The 20,093-nt window shown below is 46.4% G+C and overlaps 1 protein-coding gene across 1 annotated transcript in view; it reads right to left on the bottom strand.

Annotated features, from left to right (window-relative positions):
• Positions 1 to 20,093, bottom strand: part of LOC105464267 (xylosyltransferase 1) — a 368,404-nt gene that overhangs the window by 93,784 nt on the left and 254,527 nt on the right. Inside the window, exon 4 of the mRNA XM_011711985.3 lies at positions 420 to 592. Coding sequence (XP_011710287.2) covers positions 420 to 592 — 173 coding nt within the window. The remainder of the gene's footprint in view (positions 1 to 419; positions 593 to 20,093) is intronic.

The following is a 20,093-nucleotide window of genomic DNA, read 5'->3' as shown; positions in this document are numbered from 1 at the left end:
ACAAAAATTAGCTGGGCATCGTGGCATGCGTCTGTAGTCCCAGCTACTTGGGAGGCTGAGGCAGGAGACTCGCTTGAACCTGGGAGGCAGAGGTTGCAGTGAGTGGAGATCACGCCACTGTACTCCAGCCTGGCGACAGAGCGAGATTCTGTCTCAAAATAAATAAATAAATAAAAAATAAAACCCAAAAAACAGCATTTATGGACAAAACTGTAAGTCACAGCTGGGAACTTTGAAACCAACACACACATAGAGACAGCACTCTAGGACCACATGCTCTGTGGAGAGGCAGCTGGTCAGCTTCCAAGCCTTTTCTGAAAGCAGGCAGCCCGGACTAGCGATGCAGAAGGAGGGTATCAGAGAGGGACCGACAGACCCTGAAGGAAGCCCAGCAAGCGGCGATCACAGGGGCCTCTCACCTTGTCCACGTGGATGTAGTAGAAGTGGTCTTTGTGGTAGATGGCCTTGAACATGCGCTGCAACTGCCGAGAGGCGCGGCCGTGGACCACCAGGACAAAGGCGATTCTGACGGGGTTGGCCGGCATGTACTCTACAGAGTCCTCATCCCACTGCACGTTCTTGTTGGCTTTACCTAGGGAAAATCCAAGAGACCAGAGAGGAGAAAGTGAGGCTCTGTTATCCTTTGCAGGGGCAGGAAGTTTCTCTGGTGCTTCTTTTGGGGCCTATTTTAGGGGCACGGTCATCAAATTGAGCCCTAAAACATAATTCAATGCCACTAAGCACGTCTTAGATTCTCACACTGTCAGGCACAAAAGGGGTTAGGGGACCCTGGGGTTGTTACGACACAGTTTCCATCCTGAGGAGCTTAAAAAGGCTGGAAGCGACACATGGACACATATTTAGCTACTGAACAAGGCAGGAGGAGGTGAGAGCTATGAGATGTATCTCTGAATCACAGAGGAAGAAGCAGTTAATTTCGAGTTAGTGAATGTAAGATACATGTGTTGTTTTTGCCTGTCAAGAATTCATTCTCCCTTCTTCTAATAGCATCCAATATATTGTTTGTTTTAATGGTGGTAAGAACAGATAGCATGAAATCTACCCTCTTAACAAACGTTTAAGTGTACACTACAGTACTGCTGCCTATTAGTACAATGTTGTACAGCAGGATCTTTACATTTACTCATCTTGCATAACTGAAGCTTCATCATCCAATACCTTTTGCGGCATCATCATCCTCTCCTCTATTCTCAGTCCATATGGGTGGGGAAGACCTAACTCCATCGTCTATTTCCGGGGTGGACCTATAGCTTAGGCCTGGCCAATGGGAACGCTGACTCTCCATAGCCACAGTATTATTTAGAGATGAACATATGTCTCAACCAAGTTAATTAACCAATAAGACAGAATGCTAGACGTTTGTTAGAACTGCTACATAAGAGAGGCTGTCTCTGTTTTTTTTTTTTTTTTTTTTTTTTTTTTTTGAGACAGAGTCTTGCTCTGTTACCCAGGCTGCAGTGCAGTGGTGCGATCTCAGCTCATTGCAGCCTCTACCTCTCAGGTTCAAGCGATTTTCCTGCCTGAGCCTCCTGAGTAGCTGGGACTACAGGCACGCAACACCATGCCTAGCTATTTTTTTGTATTCTTAGTAGAGATGGGGTTTCATCATGTTGGCCAGGCTGGTCTCGAACTCCTGACCTCAGGTGATCTGCCCACCTTGGCCTCCCAAAGCGCTGGGATTACAGACATGAGCCATTGTGCCCGGTGAGAGGCTCTTTCTCTGTTACACAGGAGACTAGAAGATTCTATGAGCCTTTCTGTTCCCACATGGAGATAGGTTGCCTGAGAAGAAAACTAACATGGAGCATGTTGCCAAGTGGGGATGAGGGTCCAGGTGCCTGTGGCCTGCCTTAAGCTCCTGCAATAGTAAGCCTACAGATCACCCACTGTCATCTATCATGTTCTTTTAAATCCAATCCTATACCACATCCACTTGGATAAATAGTCCCAGACATCTTTTATTTCGAAAATTAGCCCTAAAGACTCCTCTCTTTCTTTCCCTTGCTTCAGATAAAAAGAACTTTCTAGTTGAGTTTATTAAAATCTCAACTAGAAATCTCCTAGCTTTCCTCAGCCTGATTTCGCTTGGGTCCAACCCAGTTTCTTACGAGTTCTGGGTTTATGGGACCCAGGACATTGTCAGGGTAGTAACTGCAAGTGTCCCAGCATCTAAACCCGGAGAACTGAGATGGAGACTGCGGGGCTGGGGGATTAGGACATTGGGAGTCTAAGCTGTCATCAGAAGGCAGAATGGTTGCTGAATGAACGAGGCTCTTTCTACGTAGTTCCAGGAGACAGGACGAGATTGACGTAGATAATGTCCAAATCACACTACACAGCCTCTACGGCTAGTGATCTAACTACTCAGATCTCTCTGCCCTTGATTGGTGGGTCTCACATTCCATCTTGTCCCCTGGCCTTCCTTCTCTTCCTCGAACAAGCTCATTTCTGCCTTAGGACCTTCTCCCTGGCTTCCTGTGACCTGGAACACCTTCTCCCCAGATCTCTGCATGACTGCATCTTCATTAGTTCACAGTCCAAAAAAGGGACTCACCACCACCTCTTTTATTCTCTTTCACCTCACCCGATTTCAACTTTCTGCATAGCATGTAACACTGTCTGCAACTGTTTATCTGTTTACTTGCTTATTATCTGAACACACCACTAGAACATTAGCTCCAAGAGATGAGCGGCTATTTTGGCCTTGTTTACCATAGAATCTGCAACACTTGAACAGTATCTGACACACATCTGGTTCTGGGTGAAACAAAAGTTACAGGAAGGCACATTTGGGATCAGTAAAATAACAATACCTTTTATTGAGCATTGACCAGCCCTTGACATTCATTAGATAATTTAATCCTTATAATGATCTTACAAAGTAATGCTATTATCCCCGCTTTCCAAATGAGGAAACCACAGCTTAGAAGAGGCCAAGGGATTGGCTCAAGGTCACACTACTTTAATTAGTTAAGCTGAGATTCAAACATAGGTCTGATTCCAAAGATCATGCCCTGAACCACTAATATACACCATATGACCATACCTAGAGTTTGGAAGGAAAAGTTTCTAACAATTGCTTTTAGTTGCTTGTTGCTAGCCAAATACTTCTTAAGTTAGTTGTTGCAGGCAGGTAGGCATGCACTTAAGGACTAACAGCTATTCCAGTATTTCTGTATTAGATGAGATGCTGATTCTAGGTGATTAATAAGGCTGTATCTTTTCATCCATCCATCTATCCCTCCACCCATTCATTCCTTTATCCATCCCTCCACCCATCCGCCCATTCATTCATCCATTTATTCATCGATCAAAATCCAACCACTCATCCATACACCCACCATTCCACGCATTCATCCAAATCCAACCACTTATCTGTTCATCCATCTATCCACCCATTCATCCATCCCTCCACCCATCCACCCATTCATTCATCCTTTTTTCATCCATCCAAATCTAACCACTCATCCATCCATCCATCCATTTATTCATCCATCCAAATCCAACCACTTATCTGTCCATCTATCCACCCATTCATCTATCCCTCCACCCATCCGCCTATTCATTCATCCATTTTTTCATCCATCCAAATCTAACCACTCATCCATCCATCCATTTATTCATCCATCCAAATCCAACCACTTATCTGTCCATCTATCCACCCATTCATCTATCCCTCCACCCATCCGCCTATTCATTCATCCATTTTTTCATCCATCCAAATCTAACCACTCATCCATCCATCCACCATTTCACCCATTCATCCATTTATTCATCCATCCAAATCCAACCACTTATCTGTCCATCTATCCACCCATTCATCCATCCCTCCACCCATCCACCTATTCATTCATCCATTTTTTCATCCATCCAAATCCAACCACTCATCCATTCATCCATTTATTCATCCATCCAAATCCAACCACTTATCTGTCCATCCATCCCTCTACCCATCCACCCATTCATTTATGCATTTATTCATCCATCCAAATCCAACCATTCATCCTTTGCTCCCTCCATCCATCCATCCATCCATCCATCATAATCTAGCTACTCATCTGTCCACTCATCCATATCTAACCATTCATCTATCCAAGCATACAGCAAACCCTCCAACTATGCAACCAGTAAAGCCTCCAAGAGCTTATCATCCCAAACACCATCCATCCACTTAAGGTATATGGGGCCTTTGAGATTAACCCTTGCTTTTCCCTGTAGCCATGAACATCTTTTGCCATAGTTTTTGAATGAGCAAATTAATGAATGTGTTCTGAAGAAGAGTGGCTGCTCTGATCCAGAGGAGCTGCTGTTTCTTAAGTGCCTCCTATGCATTCACTGTTATTTGACGCTGTGAAGAATTCATTATCATCCTCTGAGTCTCAGAGAGGTCAGTATGTTTCCCAGGTCATACAGTGAGTGAGGACAGAGGTGAGAGGGGAAGCTGAGTGTTGTGGAGTCCAAAGCCAGCCCTGATACTTCCACTTGCTCTCTGCAGAAGTGGAGATTTGGGATATAGAGGATAGGTGTAAGGACTCTATGCTGGTCTTTAAAAAGGGCTTGGATGTTGATGCTGAGGACTTTTGCAACTTCTCTTTAGGGTTCTAAAAGGCAGAACTGATTTACAGACAGACAGACACAGACATGGATGCTTTTCTTTTGGAGAAAGGCAGGAGTCCTGTGAAATCAAAGACAAATCACTTCAGCAAGAGAGCTCCATTGGCTCAAATATAAAGTCATCTTTGGGTCAGACAGTTAGTCTGGGGAGCTGCAAAGAGAACGGGGAACAAAAAATCCAGAGCTCTTCTGAGTACAGCTATTCTGGGGAAGGGGTGGGTGGGAAGGAACAAAAATATCTAAAGAAAGGAGACATGCAGAGAAGGAGAAATGGAGATGGGGATGGGGGGCAGACGGGGAAGAGAGCGAGTCAGGAGAAAGATCAATCATTTACTGAGTGCCTACTATGTGTTAAGCAATTTCTGTGCATGATTTTATTCACTTCTATCAAAACTGCTATGAAAACAGAGTTATTATCTTTCTACTGTAGGCACGAGGAAGCTGAGGCTTGGAGAGGTCCCAGTTATAAAGTAGCTGAGCTGAGAATGGAGTGAGTCTGTGATCCCAGAGCCCTGTCATGGTCACCATGTTCAATCAAACTGTCCTCATTTCAAAAAGAAGAAAATCCGTCCCTAGAGGAAATGTGTCAGCTTTCAGCTGCAGGACAGATAACAATGACACGTGGTCAGAGCTATCTGGGTCTTCATGAACATGGAACTCTTTGAAAGACCAAAACCCAAATAGTGTCCAGCTGAAAAAAAAAAAAAAAAGAATTTAACAATGTGATCAGATTCCCATGGCACAAAACAGAAAATAAGTGGAAAAATCGGAGTGATTAGAGGCAGCAGGAGAAGCTGACTTCAGATGAATGTTAACAAGCCAGGTTTATCGGGAGAGAACAGCAAGTATATTTTTGCAGTGCAGGTGTGAAGGGTGAGGATGGGGGGGTCCCGGAGAGCTCCCCCAGTAGATAGCTGTGCTGTGTTAGTTCCGTTACTCAAACTCCCTACTTCTTGGCAGCGCTGTGGGTCAAACAAGGACTATGTAATCCTTGGGCTCTAAAGACATAGCAGAGATGAAGGTGCTTTGCAAGGGTCAAAAGGCTGTTCCAATGTTGTGGTGCTGGCAAAGATCATATTAGCAGTGTCCTGTAATAATGATTTGGGAGCACAAAGCAAGGTGCAGGGGTTTAGAACATGACCTGTGGTCAGGCAGATGTGAATGACCTTGGACTTGCTATGTAATCTCTCTAAACCTTAGTATTCTCATCTGTAAAATGGGTATGTATAATCACAGAATCCACCTCACATGGACGTTCACATCCAGGAGAGAGCACAGTGCCTGCCATCTAGTAAATGCTCAATAAATTATACTGTCATAGCCATCATTTCTTTGTGGCTGCTCATCCACGATGACCAGGATTTAACCAACAGGCCCAGCTCCAGAGTTCTACCTCAAGGCTGCACTGGCTCCCAGGGCTGTGTGTACTCTAGAGCCCGCTGCTTGCAAATAAACATCTACAACCGGAATTTCCCTCTGCAGCGTCTGCCCAGACCACAATTAATAACAAATGTGAAGGAGCTGCTTGACTGGAATAGTTATTCTACCAACAAAGCCCTCGATTCTATTTATACTCTGAAAGGGCTACTTCCGGCTGCTGCAAGGGGCACTTTCTGACTTGCTTCCAACTAAGAGGGTTAGGTTGGGTCTTGGGAACTTAAGAGACATGGAAACAAGGTTATATACAAATGGGGCTTGGGTTAGGAAGCTCCCAGCTGGAGCCCAGCTTCTGTGCTGCCTGGGAAGGTGTGACTGGGATTCAGAGATGGGGTCTAGAATGTAACCTTGCACCGTGTGGACTCAGGAAAGACAGCGGCCCTCTCTGATTGTCAGTTCTTCGTTTATAAAGTGGGAAGAGCAGTCTGTCTCTGACCCGCTGGGTTCCAGGGTGACTCATGATCACAGATGAGGAAACGCTTCACAGCAGCAGCAGGTGCGTTGCAGGGGAGTGGGATTAGTCTTACTGGGGGAGAAAGCCTGCACGCTCAAGGTTCTTTGTGAGATCTGGGTGGGAGATGCCTTTTTCCTAGTGGGAAATTTCAAAAGAGGTTTTCTGGTGATTCAACTTGAGAGCTGTCTGGTGCCCAGAAAGAATCCCCTGCTCTCAATGGGCTTAGAAAAGGTGGTGGGGTGTGGTGACAAGAGTACTGGATAAAGAGCAACGAGGTAGGTTCAAATTCCTGCTTCTGCTATGAACCAGCCATGGGGGCCTGGGCAAATCAATTTCTTTCCTTGGTCCTGTAGACTCTCATAGACTAGTAACGCTATCAGATGCATGTGAAATACTCATTATGCCGGGCAGGGTGGCTTGCGTCTGTAATCCCAGCTACCCTGGAGGCTGAGGCAGGAGGACTGCTTGAGCCCAGGAGTTTGAGGCTGCAGTAAGCTACGAAGGTGTCACTGCACTCCGGCCTGGGTGACAGAGTGAGACCCTGTCTCTAAAAGTAAATAAATCAAAAATAAACACTCATTATGGCCTAAGCACTATCCAAATGTGATCTCATTACTTAACTGTCCCAAGGTCTCAGGAGGCAGGTGCCACGTTAGGAGTTAGCGTGAGAATGGAGACCACCACTTGGGTCTGCCAGACTCCAAAATCCATAGTTTACCAAATGAGGGAGATGAAATTTCTGGATATGTCTGGAAATTTCTGGATCGTCTGGAATTCTAACCCAATCCAGGAGTTAGCATTGTCACCTAGAGAACTGTACTCCCTTGAGAGTCAGGTTGATTTTCTTTTCTCTTTATTTTTTTGAGACAGACTTTCACTCTTGTCACCTAGGCTGGAATGCAACGGTGCAATCTTGGCTCACTGCAACCTCTGCCTCCCCGGTTCAAGCAATTCTCCTGCCTCAGCCTCCTGAGTAGCTGGGATTACAGGCGCCTGCCACCATGCCTGGCTCAATTTTTTGTATTTTTGATAGAGACAGAGTTTCACCATGTTGGCTGGGCTGGTCTTGAACTCCTGACCTTGGGTGATCTAACTGTCTCAGCCTCCCACAGTGCTGGGATTACAGGCGTGAGCCACGGTGCCTGGCCCAGGTTGGTTTTCTTGATAGCTGTCAGTTTGTCCCCTATGAGCCAAGGTCATGCTCTTATCTTTTGTAGGATGCCAGCCTTGCCCCTGGACTTGGCACAGAGCTAAGTTTGGGGGAGACGCCTCAATGAATGATTTCTGACTGACAGATTTAGCCAGACAGCTTCATCCACATACAGGGTCCTGCTGGTGCGGGCCGGGTGGGGGCGAAGTTGAAGACTCAGGCCTGAGAGGTTGCCCATGGCTGTCTCCTCTCATCCAGCAAACTGGCTGGGGGCTAGGTGCCCTCACTTTTCCTCGAGGCTTTCCAGTGGTCTGCAGACCCTTGCCTAGCAGCACCAAGCCCCGCTGGGAGGAATCAGTCAGCGGCCCAGAACTGCTTTGCACACTCCAGCTGCTGCTCATGCAGGGCCACCAGGTCCTCTCCTGCCCAGCTTAATGAGAAGAGAGGGGCGGAGAGGACATGAACTGGGGGTCATGGGGTCCACAGAGGGGAGCTGAAAGAACACAGGTCCAAAGGTGAAAGTGGCCAGGCCAGTACCCATCAGGTCTCAGCAGAAATGACCCTTCCTTGGGGAGCCCTCCCTCTCTTCCCCATCCCTTCATTTAAAACGTATTTTTAACTACTTTTTTTTCTTTTTTTTCAGAGATGGAGTCTTGCTTTATAACCCAGGCTGGAGTGCAGTGGCATCATCATAGGTCCCTGTCACCTCCAATTTCCGGGCTCAAGGGATCCTCCTACCTCAGCCTCCCAAGTAGCTGGGACTACAGGTGATCACCACCATGTGGGCTAATTTTTAAATGTTTTGTAGAGACAGTGCCTTGCTATGCTGTCCAGACTGGTCTCAAACTCCTGGGCTCAAGCAATCCTCCCTTCCTCGGCCTCCTAAAGTGCTGTTGTTATAGGTGTGAGCTACTGTGCCTGGCCCCCATCCCTTCTTTGAGTTCCCTGTCACAGCCCCTCTGAACATCCCACAATTCTCCTTTTTTTTTAAAAAAAAAGTTGTAGCCCAAGATAATACATGCTCAGTATCCCTTACGTGAAATGCCTGGACCCAGAAGTGTTTCCAATTTTGAACTTTTTCAGATTTTGAAGTATTTGTGTATATGTAATGAGATGTTTTGGGGAAGGGACCCAAGCCTAAACACAAAATTCATTTCCGTTTCATATACATGTTATACACATAGCCCGAAGGTAATTTTATACAATATTTTAAATAATTGTGTGCATTAATCAAAGTTTGCATTAAGTATCTATGCATAGAATTTTCCACTTGTAGCGTTATGTGTCCAAAATGTTTTGGATTTCGGAGTACTTCAGATTTTGGATGTTTGAATTAGGGATGCTTTGTATGTATAACATGTAATTTACCATTTTAGCCTTCTTTTGTTTGTTTGAGATGGAGTCTCACTCTGTCACCCAAGCTGGAGTGCCGTGGCACGATCTCGGCTCACTGCAACCCCCGCCTCCCAGGTTCAAGCGATTCTCCTGCCTCAGCCTCCTGAGGAGCTGAGACTACAGGTGCCCGCCACCACACCCGGCTAATTTTTTTTGTATTTTTAGTAGAGATGGGGTTTTGCCATGTTGGCCAGGTTGGTCTCAAACTCCTGACCTCAGTGATCAGCCCGCCTTGGCCTCCCAAAGTGTTCGGATTACAGGCATGAGCCACCACACCTGGCCTATTTTAAGCATTTTAAAGTCTACAGTTTAGTATAATAAACATACTTACACTATTGTGCAACTATTATCACCATCCATCTCCAGAACTCTTCATCTTGCAAAACTGAAACTTTCTTTCCATTCAACAATAACTTCCCACTCTCCCCTCCTTCAGCTCCCGGAAAGCCCCATTCTACTTTCTACTTCTTTGAATTTGAATCCTCTAGGAACCTCATGTAAGTGACATTGTACACTATTTGTCCTTTTGTGTCTGGCTCCTTTCACCCAGTGCAGTGTCCTCCAGGTTTGTCCATGCTGTGGCCTATGTCAGAATTTCATTCCTTTTTCAGGGCGAGTAATACTCCATTGAATGCATATAGCAGAACTGATCCACTCATCTGTCAATGAACCCTTGAGTGGCTTTCGCCTTTTGGCTGTTATGAATAACGCTGCTATGAACGTGGGTGTACAAGTACCTGTTTGAGTCACTGTTTCCATTCTTTGGAGTATATACCCAGAAATGGAATTGGTGGATCATAAGGTCACTACTTGTAAGGTTTTGTTTTTAGGAGCCCATCCTGCACTTCCTAACTCAGCTATTCCACAGAGGGGCTTAGCCTGGGTCTGCATCCCAGCCCCACCATTTATCAGGTCACTTTGCCTCTCGTGCCTCAGGTTCCTCATCTGTCAAAGAGAACTCACCTCCAAGTGATGCTGTAAGCACAGCCATAAATGAGGCAAAATAAGGCTGTACAGACTGATTGTGGAGGAGCTCATGTGATGTGACTCCAGGGACCTCGCCCATCGCACTTGAACTTGTAAGTAATCACATGGCTGGAGACTGGTGAACAGGGACCTGATCCTGAGGACTATGGCGATTATGTGTGTGTGTGTTTTTTATTTTTTATTTTTTTTCCAGTTCGTAAGACAGGATCTTGCTCTGTTGCCCAGGCTGGAGGTCAGTGATGTGGTCATGGCTCACTGCACTCTCAAACTCCAGGCTCAAGAGATCCTCCTACCTTAGCCTGCTGAGTAGGGACTAGAGGCATGCACCACCACACCTGGCTAATTAAAAAAAATATATATACATCTATTTGTAGAGACAGGGTCTCCCTATGCTGCCCAGGCTGGTCTCAAACTCATGAGCTCAAGTGTTCCTCCCTCTTCAGCCTCCAGAGTAGCTGGGACCAGAGGCATGCATCCCATGCCCACCTAATTTTTTTAAAAAAATTATTTGTAGGACGGCCGCGGTGGCTCATGCCTGTAATCCCAGCACTTTGGGAGGCCGAGGTGGGCGATCACAAGGTCAAGAGTTTGAGACCAGCCTGCCCAATATGGTGAAACCCCGTCTCTACTAAAAATGCAAAAATTAGCTGGGCATGGTGGCACACGCCTGTAATCCCAGCTACTTAGGAGGCTGAGGCAGCAGAATTGCTTGAACCCGGGAGGCAGAGGTTGCAGCGAGCCAAGATCACACCATTGCACTCCAGCCTGGGTGACAGAACGAGACTCTGTCTTAAAAAAAAAAAATTATTTGTAGAGATAAGGTCTCCCTGTGTTGCCCAGGTTGATCTTGAACGGCTGGGCTCAAGTGATCCTCCCCCTTCAGCCTCCCAAAGTGCTGGGATTACAGGTATGAGCCACCTTGCCCAGTGTGTTCTTAAATGAGATGTCAGAGTTACCCAAGAGAAGATTCATGTGCTGCTCATTCAGGACATCGAAAGGCATTGAGTCAGAGGGGCACTGTGAATCCCTTTTCAATTCTTACCCACCTCTCCTGAGAACTCCACCAGCAAAGTCTCAGGTCAATGCAAACAATCTTCAGCAGCACTCCCCTACTGAACTTCCTTTTCCAAAAAGTGGACTCTTACCCCCAGGACGGGCATCTCTGGCAGGTAACAGGAGTGCCGGCTAGTACTGAATGCCATTGTTTTTGTTTCACTGATTTCTTTGCATTGTTGCTGTCTCCTCATGGCAAGTAACAGCAAGATTTCCACTTATGGCTGTGATACAAAATTACTTTTAAAATAAAATGTGCTTACATAAAGGCGAGTCTATTGCAGTAAAAATATTACAAGAATAATAGGGCAGGTGGAATGTGAATATGGCAGAATTGTGAAGGCTGGAGGGATGTGAAGGAAGCTTGGGGAATGTTAATTAGACTCCATGAGCTTTGCTTCCAAACTAGGATGTGCTGAGTTTGTTAAACAAATGAGAGGAGGTAAAGGCCAAGGGCAAGGGGATGCTCAGGCAGTCCCACCCATCCTGCAAAGACCCAAAGGTCCAGACAACATTTGATTTTCCTTGATTAGGGCTCCCACTTGCTTTAGGAGCCCAGGAGGGTTTGTCAGGAGTCTCCCGGGGTGGGCTTTTGGGACAGCACCTTCCTGCTAGACAGACAGGGGTCTGCGGAGAAACACTGTCCTTTGGATTCTTACTCTAATTTGCTGAGTACTTAACATTCATGTGGTTCCTTCATTCATGAGGCTTTTACCTCTTGTAACAACGCTGCAAATGAAAATTATCCCCATTTATAGATAATCATCCCAGGCTCAGAGAGGGTGAGGAACTTGCCCAAGGTCATAGAGCCAGGAGGTGGACAAGAAATTAGGATACACATTGTTCTGAAGTCAAACACCATGCTCTATGGCTAGCTCTTGACCAGGCTTTGGCTAGCAAGAATCTGGCATCCTCATCTTCACTCAGGCTCCCATGCTAAGCTGGATGGGAACCAAAGCATCATGTTCTCAGAATGGCTTCAAAACCATCGTCTCCCCTAGAGCAAGATTTCTCAACCCTGGCACTATTGATATTCGGGGCCAGATAATTCCTTGCTGTGGAGGGCGCTGTCCTGTGCACTGTAGGATGTTTAGCAGCATCCCTGGGTCTACCCACTAGATGCCAGTAGCACCCACCCAGTTGTGACAAAACCTAAAATGTCTCCATTCATTGACGTGTGTCTCCCTGGCGGGGGGTAGGGCGTGGAGAGGCAAAACTGCTCCCAGTTGAGAACCACTGCTCTAGGATAAGCTCTCCAGATGTGGTCTCTGGTGAGCAGCCTCAGCAACACCCAGGAATTTGTTAGAAATGTAAGTTTCAGCCCCAACCCCAAACCTTCTGATTCAGGAACTCTGCGAGTGGGAGACAAGGACTCTGTGTTGCAATAAGCTCTTCAGGTGATTCTGATACAGGCTCATGTTTGCCTAGGCCGGTGGCTGTTAACCCTGGCTGCACATTAAAATCATCCGAACATCTTTGTTTTAGAAAAACACCTTCAGCCTGGGCCACACCCCAAGAAATTCTAATTTAATGAGTTTGGTGGGTACAAGTATTGGGACTCTTTTGAAACTCCCCGTGATTCTGACATGCAGTCAGGGTTGCGAACCACATTTTGGATACCTTTTCTTTCCAACCACCTTTTAAAAAACGTATCTCTTGAGGTGGAAAGAATTTTACCCAAACACATCTTTGGCTGTTGCCTCAAATGCTCGTGGCCACTCGCTCCACCAGAGACTGAAGGCTACCTCATTCATTATTTTTCTCCCACTCTGAGAAAAAGTCTCTCTCCACCCCCGACCAAGCGCTCAGGACATTTTCCTGCTCACTGATTTCCCCCCCACCCCATTCAAGTCTGGAGTTATTAAACCACAGCCCATGGCTGAACCGTCTTATTGATTTTATTGTTCAGAGCCCTGGGATATTCTAATGATGTACTGCTCAATAAATGGAAACTGGTGGGATAGATATCGATGGCGTATGGTACATTTCACCGCAATTCGCTGGGTCCCAGTCACTTGGCCTGTTACATAGCATCTGTGAAAATGCTGCGCTGTGGCCTGCAAGCTCTTATCCATCCTGCTGATGTTACCTTTTCTGTGCATCAAGGATGAAAGTGCTATTATGATAATAGCAACGTGGCCACTGTGTGCCAAGCCCCGGGCTGAGCGTTTTCTAACAGACTTGATACGGTTTGGATCTGTGTCCCCAAACAAATCTCATGTTGAATTGTAATCCACAGGGTTGGAGGTGGGGCCTGGTCCCTCCAATGTTGGAGGCGGTGACTGGATCATGGGGGTGGATCCTTCATGAATGGTTTAGCACCATACCCTTTGATGCTGTTCTCTAGAGATCTGCTTGTTTAAAAGTGTGTGGCACCTCCCCTGTCTTGCTCTTGCTCCGGCCCTGTAAGACGTACCTACATCCCCCTTTACCTTCCACCACGATTGTAAGTTTCCTGGGGCCTCCCCAGAAACAGAAGCCTTGGTGTTTCCTGTACAACTCACAGAACTGAAAGCCAATTAAACCTCCTTTCTTTATAAATTACTCACTGAGGTATTTCTTTATAGCAATGGGAGAATGAATACAAGAGCTTACCTCATTTACTCCTCACAGCAGACCTTTGGGGGAGGCATTCTGACTATTCCCATTTTACAGATAAGGAAATTAAGACTCCATGTGGTTACCTGACCTAACCAGCTAATATGCTGCAGAACTGGAATTCAACCCTCCATCTGTTAGACACTAAAATGGGGACTTTTAACCCCTGAGCTAAACCATGCAAGGAAACAGCTTCTACTGTATTTCAGCAACCTACCTTCCTCCCTCCCTCCCTCCCTCCCTCCCTCCCTTCCTTCCTTCCTTTCTTTTTCTTTCCTTTTCTCTCTCTTTCTCTTTTTGAGACTGAGTCTCGCACTGTCACCCAGGCTGGAGTACAATAGTGCAATCTGTGCTCACTGCAACCTCTGCCTCCTGGGCTCAAGCAGTTCTCCAGCCCCAGCCTCCCGAGTACCTGGGATTACAGGCACCTGCCATCATGCCCGGCTAATAATTTTTATTTTTAGTAGAGACAGGGTTTCACTATGTTGGCCAGGCTGGTCTTGAACCCCTGACCTTGTGATCTGCCTGCCTCAACCTCCCAAAGTGCTGGGATTACAGGCATGAGCCACCGCACCTAGCCATTTGAGCAACCTTTCAGAGGGTTTCAGCACAGATCAATATTTCACAGATCCTCCTCCCTTCTCAAGCAGTATTTCTCAACAGGGACTACTGGCATTTGGGAACAGACAATTCTTTTTGAGTGGTGTTATCCCATGATAACAGGCACTGAAATCCCTAGTCCCCCTAACAGCCTCTCCTCACTTGCACTTTCTGATGCCCCCTAGGGGACCAGCATGTCTATTGCTTGAGAACCACTCATCTCCCTGGGAGGCAGAAGGCTCCCTGCCAAGATGGCCTCCCTCTTTTTGGCAAACAAAGGTAGCCACTCTGGAAAGGCAACGCAGCAGAGTGGAAAGAAGTTCCGTTTTGAAATCCAATAGATCTGCGTTCAAACCATGGCTCTTCCCCCATTAACTCTGGGAGGTCGGGCAAACCATATAACCTCTCAAAGATTCTAGTTCATCATCAGTAACATAGGGATACATATTGACTCTCCTTCATAGGGAGGAATTGATGGATGGAATTGTGCTCAGAGAAGTGCCCAGTAGAGAGCAGTAGCTCTGAACCTGGGGCATTATGTCTTTCCCGTCTCCTATGTGCTCTTTCCAAACTCCTGATCCATAGAATCCAAGAGCATCAAAAGTGATGGTGTTTTATGCCACTAAGTTTGGGAGGATTTGCTACCTAGCAGAAGTAACCAGAACGAATGCCTATGATATGCCAGGCAGGCACCATTGTGGGAGTGAATAATAGTCATCCACATGCCACAAGAGCTTTTGCTCATGAGAAGCAGCCTCTCCTGAGAAAGAAGACAGATAATAAACACATAAATATCTCGAGGACCAATACGTGGTATGCAGAAAATGAAATGGTGGCCATCATTATTATTGCCTTAAATAATGACTTGCAAGTAACTACATTTTCTCTTCTCCTCTTTCCAACCTCATTTCCCTCTGTGCTCCTCCAATCACCCTTTCTGTGAAGCCAAAATGTCGTTCAATCTCACGAAACCTCTGCTTCTGTTTTTTGGTACCAGGAGATCCTTTCCTTTTCCAAAGATACTATTTGCTAGGTCTGAATTGTGTCCCCTGACCATTCTTATGTTGAAGCCCTAGCCCGTCCTGTGACTATATTAGAGATGTGGCCTTTAAGGAGGTGATTAAAGTTACATGAAGTTGGGCCGAGCACAGCAGCTCACACCTGTAATCCCAGCACTTTGGGAGGCCGAGGTGGATGCGCCACTTGAAGTCAGGAGGTGAAGACCAGCCTGGCCAACATGGTAAAACCTCATCTCTACTAAAAATACAAAAACTAGTCGGGCGTGGTGGTAGGTGCCTGTAATCCCACCTACTCCAGGCTGAGGCAGAAGAATCACTTGCAGAGGCAGAGGTTGCACCATTGCACTCCAGCCTGGGTGACAAAACAAGACTGTCCCTCCAAAAAAAAAAAAAAAAAAAAAAAAAAAAGTTAAATGGAGTCCTAAGGGTGGAGCCTTGGATTTAGGAGATTTTTACTCTTAGGAGAGGAGACACCAGAGAGCTTGCTATCTCTCTGCCACATGAGGTCCCAGTGAGAAGTCCGCCATCTGCAATCCACGAAGAGCGCCCTCACCAGAACCCAACTATGCTGGCACCCTGATCTCAGATTCGTAGCTTCCAAAATGGAGACAAATCTCTCTGTTTTTTAAGCCACCCAGTCTATGGTATTTTTTTTTAAATGATAGCCCAGGCAGACTAATATACAACTCAAGGAGGTCAGGGATGTGCCCCTTAGGCTACAATTGACAGGTTGAGTGAAGAGTTAACTGTAAGAGAAGAGGGAAAAGTGTTCCCAAGCAGAGGGAACAGCATATGCAAAGGGCCTGTCATGAATGAGAGTACGGTAAGGAGAAGACATACAGGAAGGCCAGTGTGGCTACAACTGAGGCCAAGAGGAAGTACAGAAGATGAGGATGGGCAGACAGCAGAGGCATCACACGGGGTCTTGGGTACCACCTTAAGGCCTGCAATGGAAGAGAGCAACAAACCCTTTCAATAGGCTTGTTAACCATGGTTGAAGAGTAGGTGGCAGGCAGGACCTATTTCGAAATTCCCAGGTAGGGTGGCATGGAATGCTTTGCTTCACGGCGTGGAGTGAAAGAGAGGCAGGAGCCCCCATATCCTGCGCTCTGTTCTTGCTGTGTCCAGAAAGCCTGCTCTATCTGGACTCCCTGCCCTCTCGACCCAGAGGCTGCTGTGTGCAAGCTCTCCTATGAGCCTTCCGGTCGCTTGACATTTTCATCTGTGTCCTCCTTTCTCCTCTCTGGAAGGGACTCGCAGGCTCAATAAACACTGCCATGGAAAAACGCAGCGACTCATCTATTTTTATTACAAATGAAGCTTCTCGAGGAGGGAACAACTCTTATTTACTTCTCAGGGTAAGGGTTTTGACAACAGGTTTATTTTCTCCAACCCTCCAAGGATTAAGTGAGTAACACTCTAAAGTTAACAGTACATTAATTAATGCCAAATTGGTTGGAATTTTCCTAATAAAAATCCTCATAGTAATCACATTATGGGCCATTAACGCTGCCTCCTGATCATAAACCATAAATATGTTCTGCAGGTGCCTTCTTCTAAAAAAGGGACATTTCTCCAAATCGTTTCCCATTTGTCACATTTATGCTGTCACGTCACATAACGCAGACAGGAATAATTATAAAAGCTCATGTGGGTAGGATTTACTCTGCGCCGGTCACTCGGCCAAGCCCTGTACACGTATCATCGTTCTTGCAGCAAACCGATGAGGTGCTGCTATCATTCTCATTTTACAGATGGGGAAACTGAGGCAGAGAGCGAGCGCATAATCTGCCCATGGTCAAGTGGCTAGGAAGTAATGGAGCTAGGATGTCAGTCCAAGCAAACCGATTCCAGGATGCTCTGCCATCCTGCCTCTTGAAAGGTAAGGACTACATCTCTAAGCACAGTGGTTCTCTTCGTCAAGCCTACTGCTAATGAAATCTCTGGTTGATCACAATAGCAACCAGCAGCAATAGTCAACACAACATCTGGTTTTGCTCCTAGAGGGCAGGGATGGTGTCTCATTTACTTGGCCTAGGAGAGTGTCTGGTGACAATGCCAGGGGCACTTGGAACACACAGTAAATTCCTGTTGAAGAAATAAATGGACATAGAAACACACATGCCACAGGGTTCACGACAGTGGGTAACAGCGAGCACTTCAAACGCACTGAGATCTTAATAGATCCATCTCCCTGCAATGGTGTGAGCTGGACTCAGCCTCAGGCCGGGGCTCCGATGCACAGACAAGGAGACCACATGACTCGCGGAGCAGCAGCTCCTGGGACAAAACCAAGGAGGAGCTTGTTTCAAACTCTGTTCTAGCTTCACTGCTTAGGTGCTTCTGATTGTTTCTTTGATTTCTCTGTCTACATAGATAACAGCTACTGTAGAAAATCCAAGCATACAGAACAATATGAAGTAAAAAAAAAAAAAACCAACAAAAGAAACCCAGATATTAGTGCCAAAATATCACCATTGTTAAGAAACGTTCAGAGAACATTTTGCAAATAGTTTTACGCACTCACATTATATATAATCCTATATGTTCTGCTTTGTCATACGCGTTCTGTTTTCAGTAATGTACTCCTGACATCTTTTCGCTGTCAGTGAATACAGGTATTCTCTCTTTCCTTCCTCCCACCCTCCTCCTTCCCTTCTCAAATGTTCACAGAGCAGCTACCCTGCCAGCCACTGAGAATGCCCAAATGAACACTGATGTTGAATCTGTCTTCAAGGAGCTGATAGTCCAGTGGATGTTGGATGGAGAAAACAGATCAACATATTTTACAAAATATTGGATGCAATGGAGGAAAAGTACAGGCGGCCAGGGGAGGAGAGAGATGGGGTCAGGTGATCTGATGCCAACCAGGTCTACAGACCTTTCCAAAGAAGCCACAGTGAAGTTGAGCTGTGAAACATGAAGAGTGAGCCGGACGCGGTGGCTCACGCCTGTAATCCCAGCACTTTGGGAGGCCGAGGTGGGTGGATCACGAACGAGGTCAGGAGATCGAGACCATCCTGGCTAACATGGTGAAACCCCGTCTCTACTAAAAATACAAAAAATTAGCTGGGCATGGTGGTGGGCGCCTGTAGTCCTAGCTACTCGGGAGCTTGCAGTGAGCCGAGATCGCGCCACTGCACTCCAACCTGGATGACACAGCGAGACTCTGTTTCAAAAAAAAAAGAAAAGAAACATGAAGAGTGAGCCAGGTGAAGATATATCACTTTAGAAGGAAGGAAGACCATAAGACCATGTGTCAAGGTCTCAAGGCAGGGAGGGTCTTACTTTGAAGAATAAAAAAAAAAAGTTGGGGGGCCGGGCGCAGCGGTTCACACCTGTAATCCCAGCACTTCGAGAGGTGGATCACAGGGTCAGAAGTTCGAGACCGGCCTGGCGAACATGGTGAAACCCCATCTCTACTAAAAATACAAAAATGAGCTGGGCTTGGTGGTGCACGCCTGTAGTCCCAGCTACTCGGGAGGCTGAGGCAGGAGAATTGCTTGAACCCGGGAGGCGGAGGTTGCAGTGAGCCAAGATGGTGCCACTACACTCCAGCCTAGTGAGAGAGCGAGGCTTCCTCTCAAAAAAAGGCAAAACACCAAAAAAAAAAAAAAAAAAAAAGCAAACTCAGGGGTAGGGAGAGGGGAGCAGGGAGGACTTCTGTGTTTTTACTTTCCTTTGGTGCTTTTCTGTAGTTTTAAGACTTCTGTAAGGTAATGACAAGAACATACTGAGTAAGTAATTCAGGGCCTCTGGGTAATTTTTCTTAGATGCCTCCAAAGATGGAAGCCTCAGTGGCTTACATAGCAGCACTTGCGCTCAGCAGTGATTGTGAGCTATCGCTTCCAAAATGTGCCTGCTCGAAGCTTTCATCCACGGGTCCTAATTTGGTCTTCAAAGATAGCGCTGCTGCTTCTGTGGCAAACCAACCCCTCAAATATGTGGAAATTGTTATTTTGCAATTCCTCCAGCCCCCATCTCCCTCCAAGTCTAAGCCATGTGCATATTCCAAGCTCATTCAATTTCTCTCCTACAACCGGTAAGGTCCCTGTCATGTTTCTTCCTGGGAGGGACTAGAAGATCCTCCACGGGCACAGCCTGAGATCACTGTAAAAACTTTTAAATACCTCCCAGGCATGTGCCAGCACAAATTCATTTGTTCATTTGATGAATAATTATAAATGCCCGTGAGTGTGCTATACCCTGGGGCAGTGGCAGGGGGGTGGGGGGTGAGGGGGAAGACAGCAGTGGACAGGATGGACTTATCATTTATTTGAGAAATAATTATCGGCCAGGCATGGTGGCTCATGCCTGTAATCCTGGCACTTTTGGAGGCCAAGGTGGGTGGATCACCTGAGGTCAAGAGTTCAAGACCAGCCTGGCCAACATGGTGAAACCCTGTATCTACTAAAAATACAAAAATTAGCCGGGCGTAGTGGCACATGCCTATAATCCCAGCTACTCAGGAGGCTGAGGCACAAGAATTGCTTGAACCAGGAGGTAGAGGTTGCAGTGTGCCAAGGTCGTGCCACTGCACTCCAGCCTGGGTGACTAAGCAAGACTTTGTCTCAAAAAAAAAAAAGAGAAATAATTATCAAATGCCTGCTCCTGGGTGACACACTGGGGGGCTGTGCACTGGACCAGACGGACGTGGTTGGGGAATCTCTAAATAAATGTGAAATGAATGAACGCTACGTCTTGTCTTGAGCCATTACAGAATCATTGAAGGGATAACCAATATGCTGCCTTGGTGCTTGTATTA

This window comes from Macaca nemestrina, chromosome 18 (genome assembly GCF_043159975.1).
Source record: "Macaca nemestrina isolate mMacNem1 chromosome 18, mMacNem.hap1, whole genome shotgun sequence".
Classification (NCBI taxonomy): Eukaryota; Metazoa; Chordata; class Mammalia; order Primates; family Cercopithecidae; genus Macaca; species Macaca nemestrina.
Note: the sequence above shows the minus strand (reverse complement) of the source record. Positions and strands in the feature narration are given on the sequence as shown.